General features: G+C 42.4%; 1 protein-coding gene across 1 annotated transcript; it reads left to right on the top strand.

Moving 5' to 3' along the window:
- Positions 1-11,347: 11,347 nt before the first annotated feature.
- On the top strand, positions 11,348-13,999 carry LOC141086927 (elongation factor 1-alpha, oocyte form). The gene is made up of 7 exons (XM_073572934.1): positions 11,348-11,550; positions 11,631-11,810; positions 12,190-12,486; positions 12,648-12,798; positions 12,914-13,170; positions 13,370-13,604; positions 13,793-13,999. The coding sequence occupies exons 1-7, from the start codon at positions 11,407-11,409 to the stop codon at positions 13,912-13,914; spliced, it is 1,386 nt and encodes a 461-aa protein (XP_073429035.1). The 5' UTR covers positions 11,348-11,406; the 3' UTR covers positions 13,915-13,999.
- Positions 14,000-14,930: the final 931 nt, after the last annotated feature.

Here is a 14,930-nt window from a genome sequence, read left to right as displayed (position 1 = left end):
TTTGTATTCCAAATGTGTACAGTTGCAATGTTGTTATTGCACTATGTATGTTGTAGGATATGTTAGTAATTTTGTTTTTCACAACAATGTTGAAATATGCCAAAAGCCCAATTTGGGCCATTGCCCAAGTTTTTCATAGGGCAAGAATATGTTTGCCTTACAAACTTAAAAAAAAACACAAAAAAGGCAAAAGTAAAAATTGGCCAACTACACTTTACATCTCTGTCTTAATTGTCCAAACCCATATCAAAATACGCGTAACAAATCAAAGCAACAGTCAGAGATTCACAAGGGGTAGAAATATATATATTTTGACACACATCAAAGCAACATTGCCAACATAGATCCAGCATGCTCTTGCCAAGAAGGTTCCCCCTGAGGTGCCATAAAGTAATTAGTGAAATGATCACGCACATTGAGGCCAGAGATCGGTCAACGTTGATGGTTGATAGGTGGTATCACCGTACACACATTGTCCGGCCTACGCACAACACCAGCAGAGGAGGAACAATCATGTATCCTGGTGAAGTTATGAAGTACCACACAGGCTTTCACTACTTCATTAACATTTGGTTCACTCAGCTGAATGGCAGACTGGAGTAGCTGCCATTTGGCACAAAGAATGCCAAAGGAACACTCCACCAGTCGCCAAGCACGTGATAGGCGCAAGATACATATCCTGCGCCTGTGGTGAAGGTTGCGCAGGGGATATGGCCTCATGACATTGCGCGTTAACTGAAAGGCATCATCTGCCACAAGAACATAAGGGACAGATTCTTGAGTGGAGCCTGGTAGCTGTCGTGGTGGTGGTAGATCCAAATGGTTGGTGCGTAGCCGCCGAGCCATAATGGAAGTATTGAAGACTCTAGAGTCTCCCGTCCTTCCATAGGCCACAATGTCAACAATTATAAACTTGTATTGAGGGTCGGCCAGAGCCAACAGTACAACAGAAAAGTATTGTTTAGAATTGAAGAATTGGGAGCCAGAGTTCGACGGATTACGCCCCTGGATATGTTTGCCATCAAGGGCCCCAATACCATTTGGAAACTGGCATTCTTCCTCAAAGTCCCTTGATATCCTCAACCAGTCTTCCATCCTGACCTCGGGCATGACGACTTGATATAGTCTTGTCCATATTTCAATACATATTGACCTGACTATGCCAGAACACACACATCTTGCTTTGCACAATGAGTAAGTGATATTCATTCCATATTCCACCCAACATTCATGTCTGTAAGTTGAAACACATGTGGACTAAGATTAGGGCCTAAAACTTACTCCATGAAGGCAAAAATTCAAAGTTTGCCCAACACATCATGAACATAGAGAATGTGGTTGTGTAGTACATACCGTATTGTGAGTACAAGTCGCTCCTCTGCAGATATAGCTTTGCGCATCCTTGTATCCTGAAAGGTTATGCAAGGGCGCAGTGTCTACAAGAGTGTAGCAAATGTTGCAAGGCTCATGCGACAGTATTAGTAGAATTTGACAGGATGCTCCCACAGAGAATAATAGAGGCGGTGAAAATGACCTCTTGTGATTCGTTGCCTCAAAAGTGGATGTACCCACATGCATCTCCTCCTCCGCGGATCCACTATCACTGGGTATGGTTGGCCAAAGCACCATGACAAAAGCCAGTTGAAGAGAACCTGCTCAGTTGTGGTGAAAGTCAGACTGTCTGACATGCTGCACAAACCACAGCAACACACCTAGTGAAGGCAAGGTGACAAATGGACAGAATGGAGGCTGCCACCTGTTCCTGAGCCAATAAATACATTGCAGCCTAATGTTTTAAATAGTTAGTAGGCCTCAAAACCGTTAAATGTCCATTTTGCAAGGCTGCGAGAAAATCTCGCCACACGGATTGCATAAGGATGCCATACGGATTACATACGGATGCTGACATGCGCAAAATACGCGACTGCACCTGGCTTACGGATGACCTACGGTGTACTATTTAGGGGTCATTCACCCGTATTACGCATGTAAACTACGGACCGTATTTTGCGCTGGTTAGTGTGACTCCAGCTTTATTCTCTTATCAGAAATGTGGTATATATCTATTTATTTCACCCAGACGGTACATGCTAACATCCAGCAGGATAGACACCAATTTATACATCCAGCCTGTATGCACATCGACACTTTTCTCGCTATGTTAGTGATATTGGCCATCCAGACCGCATGCATGCGCCTCTCATCACAGCCCCACGCACTCCTCGGAGCGCTCGACTCTGGTCTCGCATGCGTTCCACCGTGCGTTCCAGTGAGCGCGCTACCCAGGATGTGGATCTGCATACGGAGAGATGAACACTTCATGTGCCAACACATCCGGGTGGCCGACTGATCTTACAACTCCACGTATAATAAATTTCTATTATACTTTTCCTCTGATTGTTCCCCTACTGATTTTGGCTTACACATACTCATGTAAAATACTGATCAAATACTGTGGCCTTAGCCATGGCTTTCTATTACTTGATTCCAATGAATGAAATTAGTGGTGAAAATTTGCAGCATTTCTGCAATCAATAAAGCATGCTGGGGATTCAGGAAACGTGAATGAATATTGGTTGTTTATTGTTTTTTTTGTGAGCAAACATCTGCAGGGACACTGAGTTTTCTGCGGCCGTCCAGTTCTGTTGTTATATTGTTTTTATTTGCAGTAGAATAAGTTCAGCTAATAATAGTTTATAAATTGCACACAATAGAAAACCTAAATAGATTTTTCCACTATAAACATTTAACACCTATACACAGATTAAGTAATAACTGTCTGATCACTGGGGATCCTACCACTGGGAGACCCACCACCCTGCATTAGAATGGAGGTCCCTCTTCCAGATAGCACTATTGGAAATATGACTAATCCATGGAGTCATCAGGGTTTATTCTATATAAGAGACATAATTGACTATACAACTATGGAACTTCTACCATTCTCCACTTTAAGCCGGGGTCAGACTTGCGAGAAACTCGCATGAGTCTTGCACCTCAATACCCGTCACTGGCACCGGCACTTGGACCGGAGCGTTCAGCTGCATAGAAATACATGCAGCCGCACACTCCGGCCCCGAGTGCCGGCGGCAGTGCAGGTATTGAGGTGCAAGACTCATGCGAGTTTCTCGCAAGTGTGACCCCAGCCTTACAAAGAAATTTTAAGTTACCCAATCAATGTTTTTATCAATATCCTCAAATTAGACACTATATTAGAGCAATATTCAGTTCTCCCAAAGCTTCGCTTCCCACGCCTCTAGAACAACTTTGTAAATCCGGTGTTTCTGCTAAGGGTTTCATTTTGGGTATTTATACATTTGTAATTGACCCCATCTCTACGGTGCCTTCCTCGCACTCCTATATGCAGCAATGGGCTACATTTATTGGTTTTCCTATACCTAGTAAATCCGGACAATAAATATGAACAAAGGCAGCCAAAACATCCATATGCTGTAGGCATAAGAAAAACCAGTATAAGATTTTAGTTTCCGGTACTACACTGCTTCTCTTTTCTACAAACGTAATTCTACTATACCAGATACATGTTGGGGGGTGCGGGGAGACAGGAGCTGACACAATCCACATTGTTTGGTCTTATGCTTTAATCCAAATTTAGTGTATAAAGTCCAAAACCTTATTTCAAGGGCAATAGATACACTCATCCCTTTGAATCCTCTATATTTCCTTCTAAATGTCCCTCCATTGCCAATAGAGAGACAATCTGACAGGTTACTTCTCCATTTTCTGACCGCTGCAAAATGTTTAATAGCAAAGAATTGGAAAAGTTCCCAAGTCCCATGATTGATAGACCTACACTCAAGCATTAAAGATATGTCTCTGTAGGACTGCTAGTGTCCTGGAACTTAAGGATCTTTATGAAACTTGTGACCTACAGTATGTGAATATTGCAGCTTAAATTGCCATCTTTTGTGATCATAGGGTCCTTCTCTCCTTTTATTTTTCCTTTTATTTGTGTCTTGCCTGACTTATGTTGTATTAATTTATTTTTCTGTTTTACCATTTTTTGTTCTTGATTTTTGTAATTTTCTTGCATTAATACAAAGTTATCCAGTTCCACTCTTGCTCTTACATGTAAAGATTTTGCAATGATTTAACAATTATTCTGGAAGAAAAAAAACATGCTTAATTAAAAAAAAATTGGGGTCCCGAGCCTCATTACGGGCCTGCAGTCAAGCATATGCCCCGTCACCCCCATTCAATCTCTGTGAGACGGACGGATATACCCGAGGACTGTACTTGGCTGCGATTATCAGTATTAATAGAACGGCAGTGTGAATATGTGACCACAGGACCATTCATACTCCTCTGCAATTGGGATCCAGACTTCTTTTCTGGTTGGACCCTCAGAAATTGTGTATTATTTTTTTGTTATATCCCCCTTTAATATTTAAGTCAAAGATCTTGTGATGTTCTGTATAATTTGGAAAGTTGAGTTAAAAAAATGATTCTGAGCAACTTCTATAGCAACTTATCATGCAAAACTGATGGAAGTATTTACATCCAGCTATTTTTCTTTTTTTTTGTTTCGTTTATATAAAACCGGACACTTTTTTCCTACAACAAGAATTGTCAGTGGGAGGTAAAAGTAACCAAACTAGCCTATTGTGTCCAGACTTTTGCAAAGCAAAACTACTGTTGTTTCTTCCAATGCAAATCCAAGCTTATTAGCATTAGCTAATAAGGTTTCTTTAGATAGGCCTTGTTCATACAAGGATAATGTAAAGCTCTCATAGTAATGCATTGGATCAGACATTTGTAGTCTGTGAAGGTCCCATCAGGTTTGTATGCAGTGGCCTATCACCACACAATGGACGTGACCCTGGAGGTGCTCAACACCAGTCTATGCTCATTCATACAAATAGCTTGCTTTGTCCTGAATATTGCAGCCAGTGTTTTGGTGTGGCTAGACGAGCAAAATGCTTTTGTTACAAGCTGTGGAAGGGCAACAATCCTGGCTACAGTGATATTATGACTGTAATATGTAAAACTGAACAAAGACTTTAGTTACAGACTCTCCTTAACATTACTATTGCAAGACCAAGAAGGAAAAGTCATGGCGTTATGGAAATCACAGGAACTAAAAATGGAACTAAACTTTTCAAACCAAATTTCAATTTATTCAGAATAGAATATAAGCACCATGTGAGAAATACACGCACTTACATGGCTTGGCATGCAATCAATATAGTTATTAATGGTTTTCTGATAAATCATTAAGATCTGTTGCTTCAGCAGTCTTTAAAATTGCCAATAAAAGGATATCCCAGACACGCACAATGGGCGATACATCCGAAGACGCTGCAGGCCATGATAGCATGTTCAGGCCACGTAGGCTGCTCACAGTAACACGAGCAACATGAGGCCTGGTGTTGAAAAACAGCTCAAATGATTGTATCACTGGTTCCATGACCAAATCGATTTAATGCCGAGTTATTAGTATACCTGAAAGGAAGAATAGAAAGGTCCAGCTAGTGTTCATCATGCGACCCTACACCATAATCCCAGGAGTAGGGCTGGTGTGCAGTGATGCGCTAACGTGCTTATATAAGGTGTTATCTGGCGTGCTCGAATAATAGGTTTGCATCCCCTCGCCTGTATGTCTAACTGATGTTCGACAGCCGCAACACATGAAGGGATTGCCTAACAAATAGGACATCCCTTCATATGTCGAAGAGCATATGAAGCTGCGGGGTCTCGAACATATTTATTGAGCACACCAAAGACACTCATTTAGCACATGAGAATGCTCAGATATCACCTTATCCCAGCACGTTCACTCATCACTACTGGTGTGGCATTCCCTCATGAAGGCCTCTTCATGGTGCCCAAGTGATCTCTAGAAAAATTTCTGCCTTTGGCCGCGATCACAAATGTGAGAATCTCGGGTGAGTCTCGCATGTTAATACCCAGCACTGCTGCCGCCACTCAGGAGCGGAGCGTGCGGTCACATAGCAATACATGCAGCCGCACGCTACGCTCCTGAGTGCCTGCGACAGTCCCGGGTGATAACATGCGAGACTCGGCCGAGTTTCTCACATGTGTAATCCTGGCCTATCAGTGTGTGAAAGACAAAAGCAGGACTCATCACTGAAGAGGACAGACCTCCATTACAGCCTCCATTACTGTCTTGCCCAGCACCATTATAATCTTTGAGACTGGTTGTATATGAGGTTAATAAAACTCCAGTAACTAGACATTTGGTTCATAGCTCAATATTATGAAAATGTCTATGATGCTTTGTGCAGACTTCGTATGATGCTGATGGTCTGTCATATCCTCTCGTTAAAGATCCATCATTCACAATAATTGTGTAATATGAATGGATTGAGCATTGAACAATGTATCCAAGCAAGCACAATTATACGTAGGGCATGAAATAGTTTAGGTGAGCAAAAAAATTCTCATTCAACTTTCGAATTGTGTAATGTAAATGGAGGTTGTTCATTCATTCCGTGATTTAACCGTCAAAAAGGTGAAAGTAAAAATTCAAGTCCTAAATTGCTGATTGGATTCCAAGGCAATAAACAGTTCAGTGGCTGTTGGAGCACTGGATTTAGAACATATTTGTATGATTGAAAAATTGCGCTTCACTAGTTGATTAGATTTTTTTTTCCGTACAGTAATGAATGAAATGATTGTACAATACTTTATGAAATCATGGTAATCGAAATAAATAGTATCACTTATGGGATTTGAACTGTGAACACATCTACACTTCAGAGTATCCGTCTGTGCGAACACAATGTTCGATTCTACGATCGCTATTCAACCATTTCATTCCCGATTCTACACGATTCTCCTCCTGTATAAACACTTGTCTGATATCATTTGCTAATCTTGGGCGATTATCCGCTCATGTAAACCAACTTTTTTTTTTACTTGGTATGTGACATCTAATTTCCCTAGCAGTATTGGATGGATCAATCATGGAACCAGTGGTGTGGACATTTCTCCAAAGTGTCCAAGGAGCTATATTTCAACATCAATGTCTGGTCGTCTATTTCTCATGCTACTGTGGGAATCTAGCGTAGCCTAAATGTAAATCCCAAATCTTTAGTCTAGCAATGATAATGAGAGGGAAAGCCATTTGAAACACATAGATTTGTATCTCATTTTTATAATTTTCCTCCATTACATGTTTTAATTCTACAAATAAATAACAAACATTTTATGCTTTATCCTTGTGGCTGAACTAGAGATGCATTTTGGGATGAGTTCCTGTAATCTCTATGTGGAAGATGCCGACTGGCATGTTGGCCAGCACCTTATCTCCGGGAGAACAATGTAATCGGCAGTCTGAAACTGGGCATGAACGTTCAACATCACCCCCGACCATCAGTCGACCTCCATACACATCGATATGGCAGACTCGGCCTACATAGTATATAATGTGTATGGAGGGCTTTATCACATCACCTTACAAATCTAACTTTTCTATTCCTAGGATGGATAATCAAAATTAGATCCACGGGGGTCCGACGCCCATCAGCTGTTACCAGCTGTTATGAAGAGATGTAAACATTGATAGGAGCAATGTGTAGCGATAACTGTGGGGTACAGCAGATCAGCTCCTCTTCTTCTAAATAGGATCTGATCCACAGTACTTTACAATGGCCGCCATGCAATACAGTAGTAGTACTGTATTTTATATCCAGGTTTAAAGGGCCTGTCACATTAAGCGATATAGCTAGCAATATCGCTATAACATCACTGATTTTGGGACGTTATAGCGATATTGCTAGCGATATTGCTATGTGTGATACTTACCTCCGACCGGCTCCCCCGCTGATTATCGCTGATCGCGCGAGAACGTCCTGGGCCGTTTCTCGTCGTTAGCATCCTGCTGGGCTTCCTGTGGCGCTGACGAGCGACGCGTGGACGCGGGCGGGTGGACGTCAGGATCGCCTCGTCTTACAGGTAAGTAGCGACCCCCGACCCCTGCTATGTCGCTGGTGAGATCTGCCTGTGTGGCAGCTCACTAGCGACCACTTAGCGATGCACCAGCGATCCTGACTGCGTCATATCGCTGGTCGGGATCGCTGGTGCATCGCTAAGTGTGACAGTACCTTTAAGGTGCAAGGTGAGGGTGCCAAGTGTCGGACCCCCGCCAATAAGATACTGAAAGTAGATAGGAAAATAGAAAGTCCAATGGTGCTGTCTGATTAAATCCACTTTTATTGTTGGTTTGTTAAAATCAGGACAAAATTGTGGTCAATTGCAAAAACAATAGAAGTGAAAAAAAATAAATAAATCTAACAAAGGTTACACTGATTAACCTAAGTTAACTTTTTAATATTTACTTTGGTTTTATCCTGGTTATAACACACAATAAAAGTAGATTAAATCAGACTTTTATATTTTCCTATCTACTATCCACGGACCCAGGGGGTGATCCGCATTGGAGTAGGCATACAATCTACACATTGCTGTGCTTAGTTGCAGAGCGCCCCAGATGAGCACTTAATTTTATAAGCCACCTGTATCAGCTATAACAGCATCACACATGGAAGCCCCTTATCCCTCTTATTTTCTTAGTAAATCTGATATTGATGATCTATCCTAAATATGATGTGTCCCGGGAACCCCTTTAACAGCTGTAAGGTTTTGGTGGCAGCATCTTGACCATGTGCTATCCAACACTATCGACTGTCTAGGACCTCAACTTTATGATCTTGAGTCGAAGGTGAAGGCCTCATTCAGACGACCGAACAGTTTCTCATCAGTGCGCTGAATCTCATTTCTATTTTTTAGTCCATGTGCAGATAATATCTGTTTTCCTCATATGCAAAAAAACAAAAAATTGCAAGCTTCTGCCCATCATAAAACCAGGCGGCACTCGCACGGCATCGTGTTGGCTTTTTTTTTCTCAAGTGCATTGATTTGATTGGGGGAGTTTGATCCATAACTTGAAAATGGACGTCACGTTTTTTTTGTGGACACTGGCAAAAAAAAAAAAAAATCACCGATAAATTTTAAAAGCTCGTGTCTCTTTTTGCTAAGCAGGTCATGTTTTAAATAAACTGTTGTTGTTGTTTTGGATACTTCTTGTTAGTTAATTCAGATACATTTTTTTTATAAAGTCGTGTGCAGATTACATGCGTTTTTATTGTGTTTCTGATGTGGAATATGCAGTAAAAACACATGTTCATTTTATACCTGCAGATTTTCTAAATATCACTCACGTCTATGGGAACAAACTGCAAATAAAAGAAACTGACATGTTGCGGATTTCAAATACACACCACAGGTCAATTTCCCCAGCGTTAATAAACAGCAGAGTGGGCATGAGATTTCTATAAATCCCATTTATTTTGCTGGAACTTGTAAACCGATGCGGGTTTTTTTTTTGCTCACTGAAATACACAACTGAAAATAAGCTCCAACTACTCATCATGGGAACATAGCCTGACGGCTCATCCAGAGGTCCTTGGATCTCGGTCCGATCATGGACCGCAATGCGCAGACTGGCCACGGGTCTCCCAACTGGAGCATGACAGCTTCATATATTTCTATGAAGCGATCACGCTGGGGTCGGGAAACCTGCGGCCAGTCAGCGCATTGCGGTCTATAATCGTACCAAGATCCATGGACATATGCATGAGTCCTAAAATGGTTTTCCTGTGATAAAAGTGTAATCGGTGCTGGTGATGAAGTGTCCATGTTTTCTGTGCCACTTTTAAGCCACGTTCAGTATTTGGTCAGTATTTTTCCTCAGTATTTGGTGAGTTTTTTACCTCAGTATTTGGTCAGTATTTTACCTCAGTATTTGGTGAGTTTTTTACCTCAGTATTTGGTCAGTATTTTACCTCAGTATTTGGTGAGTTTTTTACCTCAGTATTTGGTTAGTATTTTACCTCAGTATTGGGTGACTTTTTTACCTCAGTATTTGGTCAGTATTTTACCTCAGTATTTGGTGAGTTTTTTACCTCAATATTTGGTCAGTATTTTACCTCAGTATTTGATGATTTTTTTACCTCAGTATTTGGTCAGTATTTTACCTCAGTATTTGGTGAGTTTTTTACCTCAGTATTTGGTCAGTATTTTACCTCAGTATTGGGTGACTTTTTTACCTCAGTATTTGGTCAGTATTTTACCTCAGTATTGGGTGACTTTTTTACCTCAGTATTTGGTCAGTATTTTACCTCAGTATTTGGTGAGTTTTTTTACTTCGGTATTTGGTCAGTTGGTCAGTATTTTACCTCAGTATTTGGTGAGTTTTTTTACCTCAGTATTTGGTCAGTATTTTAGCTCAGTATCTTTAAGCCAAAACCAGGAGTGGGTGATAAATACAAATGTGGTGAGGTGTTTCTATTATACTTTTCCTCTGATTGTTCCTCTCCTGGTTTTGGCTTCAAATACTGATATAAAATATTGACCAAATACAGATAGTGTGAACGTGGCCTTAGTCTATATTCACATCACCTTTTAGCCAAATGTTAGTGGCTCTGAGGATTCCTACTGAAGCCATGAAATATGGGATTCAGACCTATCTGCCGATGGGGCCATTGACTTTAATGAAGCAGATGGAGTCATTTGTGCTCTGTGACTGTGACCTCATTTTTGGCAGTGTCCAACTTTTTGAGGCAGGCACAAAAACGCAGGTGACCATGCTTTTGTGCCCATCTATAAAATTTGAACACTGCCAAAAATGAAGTCAGAAAGAGCACAAAATGTCTCCATCTGCTTCATCAGCGTTTTTGCCCTGTTTTCAGGGCTTCAGTAGGAATCTCTGAGGGAGCCACTGATGTGATTAGAAGCATGAAGTGGATATAGGACAATTTCATGTGTCTACATACAGCGGCATGATTTTAGATCAAAACGGCATCAAAACTACGTTGTGCAAAATGCCTGAGTTTTTCAATGCAGTTTCTCCCATAAAAACCATGCTGATTACTGCATGGCAAAACCGGCAACATTTTCAAATGCAGTTTTACCCACCATTTAGCTGTAACATGTGACCCTCCGTGGTTCCAACTGATTGGCCATGGTGGGATCCACCAGAAGGCATATAATGTGCAAATGTAAAACTAAAAATAAAGTAGGTGATCACACTTCCTGCAGGCACACCATGAGTGCAGATCACAACAGTAGAAATACAGCGTGATGTAACAAGCGATTATGAAAATAATTTTGAAAAAATATCAGAACAGGTGAAGTTAAAAAAAAAATCCCCACTTACTACTGCAGCACAGTAACAAGGTGGGCGTGGACTACTGGCAATCAACACAGTATCCAATCAAACCGCGGTAGCTGCGGGCGCCTGGCTGGCTATTGGTCGTTCTTTAGACCCCGCCCTCCTTGAGCCCTTTAAATCTCTGGCGCCGCGGCTCTCTTCTCACCACTCTGTCAGTGTCTGATCGGGATCCGCTCTCAGCAATCACTACAATGGGGAAAGAGAAGATCCACATCAACATCGTGGTCATCGGCCATGTCGACTCAGGGAAATCCACCACTACCGGCCACTTGATCTACAAGTGCGGCGGCATCGATAAGAGAACCATCGAGAAGTTTGAGAAGGAGGCTGCGGAGGTGAGTTCTGTGGGAGTGAGGCTATGGGGAGGCTCGGTACATGATGGCGGGCACTGTGTAACCTTACTGCTGTCTGACAGATGGGCAAGGGCTCCTTCAAGTATGCCTGGGTGCTGGACAAGCTGAAGGCGGAGAGGGAGCGCGGCATCACCATTGACATCTCACTCTGGAAGTTCGAGACCGGGAAGTACTACATCACCATCATTGATGCCCCGGGGCATCGGGACTTCATCAAGAACATGATCACTGGCACCTCACAGGTAAGGACTGCACTAGTGCAGATCACAATGGTTTCTAGAAGGGCATTGTATAGAAGTCTCCTTATCCTAAGGCCTGTCTTTATGGTGGTCTGCACCCCATATCTGGTAACTGTCTGTTATCCCAATAGATGCTGTAAGGCTTTCTTAGTTTAGCTATGTTGTAAGGAGGAAAAGGGTCCTCACTCTCCCTACTGATCCTCAGGCTCCAGGAACCTTGTAATTCCTGTAAGGAGCCTTCCCACTCAAACTACTTGCTGCACATCCACTAAGATGCCTTACTTTCTCGTGCATGTTTGCTTGGCTTTCTGTAGCTCCTATGCAATGTTGTTACTGTCAAACTGAGTAACATGGTTCCTAACTTTGTTTCCTTTCTCTACAGGCAGACTGCGCTGTCCTTATTGTGGCTGCCGGTGTGGGCGAGTTCGAAGCTGGCATTTCCAAGAGCGGCCAGACCCGTGAGCATGCGCTTCTTGCCTTTACGCTGGGAGTCAAACAGTTAATTATTGGTGTGAACAAGATGGATTCCACTGAGCCTCCATACAACGAGGGCAGATTTAAAGAAATAAGCAAGGAAGTTTCTGACTACATTAAGAAAATTGGCTACAACCCAAAAGGGGTTGCTTTTGTACCTATATCTGGCTGGCATGGAGACAATATGCTGGAACCCAGTAGCAAGGTAAGATCTCTCATGTGATGCCTAACTTTATTTCTGCATGCAATAGTCTGCCATGTCTAGCCAGCTTGGCCCTCTCTATGCCCTTCCTTAATGCCCCTAATGTAGCAGTGGTACTATCAACACGTCTGCCTATAATATATAACCAATACAAAATCTTTTAGATGCCCTGGTTCAAAGGCTGGAAGATAGACAGAAAAGAGGGGAATGCTAGCGGTGTTACCCTCCTAGAAGCCCTGGACTCCATTATTCCCCCATCACGGCCAGTAAGCAAACCTCTCCGTCTACCTCTGCAAGATGTCTACAAGATTGGAGGTAAGTTTGAAGGAAACTGTCAAGTTTCATTTTAAAGGGGTGGTCCCCCACCCTTGACTTGCTATATTCTATCACTTGTGTACAGTGCTAATGTGGGATTCTTATGTTCCTCCAGGCATTGGAACTGTTCCTGTGGGTAGAGTTGAGACAGGAGTCTTGAAGCCAGGCATGGTGGTAACCTTTGCACCTGGGAATGTAACAACTGAAGTAAAATCTGTTGAAATGCATCATGAAGCTTTACTAGAAGCTGCACCCGGGGACAACGTAGGCTTCAATGTTAAGAATATATCCGTTAAGGACGTTAGAAGAGGCAATGTTGCTGGAGACAGTAAAAACGACCCACCGATGGAGGCCGGCAACTTCACAGCACAGGTAAGTTGTGGTCTCTGCTTCTAAAAAGCTGCCCTAACAATTCTTGGTAGTTAATCTAAAGAGTAACGGTGTTATAGACTGTATATAAAATTTATTTATTTTTTTTTTTTCTCAACTTGACTTTTATTCTTGCTTTTGGCAGTAGGGGCAAGAAAAAAGTATGATGTGAAGTCTAACCTGGTTTTCCTTGTGTCTTCAGGTCATTATCCTCAATCACCCAGGGCAGATAAATGCTGGCTACGCACCAGTTCTGGACTGTCACACTGCCCATATAGCTTGTAAGTTTGCAGAGCTGAAGGAGAAAATTGACCGTCGATCTGGGAAAAAAATGGAGGACAATCCTAAATCCTTGAAATCTGGAGATGCAGCCATTATTGTAATGATTCCTGGAAAGCCAATGTGTGTGGAAACCTTCTCAGAATACCCTCCCCTTGGTAAGAAATGTGCAAAACTTAATCTTCTCTACCACTTTGCTTTTTCCTGACTTCACTGGGTATATGGTAGTTGTAAGGCAAGCCTGTTACTGGAGTACATGGTACTGTTAACCCTAGCTCTGGCTCTTCCACTGCCATCACATGTAATGCATACTGTAAACTCTACTAATGCGCTCACTATTTTGCAGGTCGGTTTGCTGTCCGTGACATGAGGCAAACTGTGGCGGTGGGAGTTATTAAAGCTGTGGATAAGAAAGCAGCAACTGCTGGGAAAGTGACCAAGTCTGCACTGAAGGCTGGCAAGAAGTGATGTCTTTCTGGGAGTAAAGAGAGTACCCTAACTTATTTTTTTGTTTGCTGTGAAATTGTTTAATAAATATGCAAGTTTGACTGTACTCGTGTCCTGTGTAAACTGTCGCACACTATAGAACTGATTATCCTCAGTTATACTAAACTACTTGGTGGTTGGGTACCTGTGACATGGACCCAGGGTCTAATGTTTGCCAACAGCACTTCAATAGGGAGATGCACATTCTGGTTCAATGACCCAATTGGGCATATGCTCTCAAGTAGAGAAAATTACCAGCTTAGCTTAGCTTTTGGAAACTTCTATCATAGCTCCTCTATACACAGACATCTGAGACTGACAAACACTGACACTAAGGTGATGTGATTTCTAACCCAGGCTTAACCACTTCAGGACCAGGCCAAACTTCTCAAATCTGATCAGTGTTACTGATCACTCAATATAAGGACCGTTTATGAACAGTAAACTTAAGGGGGGGTTAAATTTAAATGACTAAAACCCGAACAGAGCAATTAAAATCACTAAATGTCAATATACCTCACTCACATTTCTATGGACTAATTATGTCTCCCCTGTCCTGAACATTTTCTGTTATTGGATTAGTGGCACCTTCCAGCATGCACCTCATGGAATGCCTTCAATCAGGGCACAAAAGAACATAAGCTGTACTGCAATGAGGACAACTACTCACGGGCCCAGGCATTATGCCACAATGAGCCTCCACAGGCCCCTACATACAGTATGAACCCTATTTAGCCCCTTGGGTACTTTGAGCCCCCCACCTTGCTCCAGTTTCTTGGTGGTCTGTTCCACTTCTACTGTCTAACACTCATACATGCTAGCGTGATGTCATCATCTGGCACTTTGGTGTTAACGTGCTGTCATGGCAGAGGCTGCGTTGCCATTTTGCATTGTCAGCAGCACCAGGAAAGCTACCTGCTGGGATATGGACCTGGAGCGCCAGGGCTGCAACTAAGGAATTCCAGGGGCCCATACTGGCAAATTTTCAGGGCCCCCTT

The sequence above is a fragment of the Dendrobates tinctorius genome, unplaced genomic scaffold (genome assembly GCF_039654945.1).
Source record: "Dendrobates tinctorius isolate UK_male_01 unplaced genomic scaffold, ASM3965494v1 ptg000007l, whole genome shotgun sequence".
Classification (NCBI taxonomy): Eukaryota; Metazoa; Chordata; class Amphibia; order Anura; family Dendrobatidae; genus Dendrobates; species Dendrobates tinctorius.
Note: the sequence above shows the minus strand (reverse complement) of the source record. Positions and strands in the feature narration are given on the sequence as shown.

What these genes read in the sequence shown, in the direction of transcription:
- LOC141086927 (XM_073572934.1), top strand. Translation starts at nt 11,407, where the DNA reads ATGGGGAAAGAGAAGATCCACATCAACATCGTGGTCATCGGCCATGTC. An exon ending in TGATCACTGGCACCTCACAG is followed by an intron (nt 11,811 to 12,189) that starts GTAAGGACTGCA and finishes CTTTCTCTACAG; the next exon opens with GCAGACTGCGCTGTCCTTAT. An exon ending in CCGGCAACTTCACAGCACAG is followed by an intron (nt 13,171 to 13,369) that starts GTAAGTTGTGGT and finishes TTGTGTCTTCAG; the next exon opens with GTCATTATCCTCAATCACCC.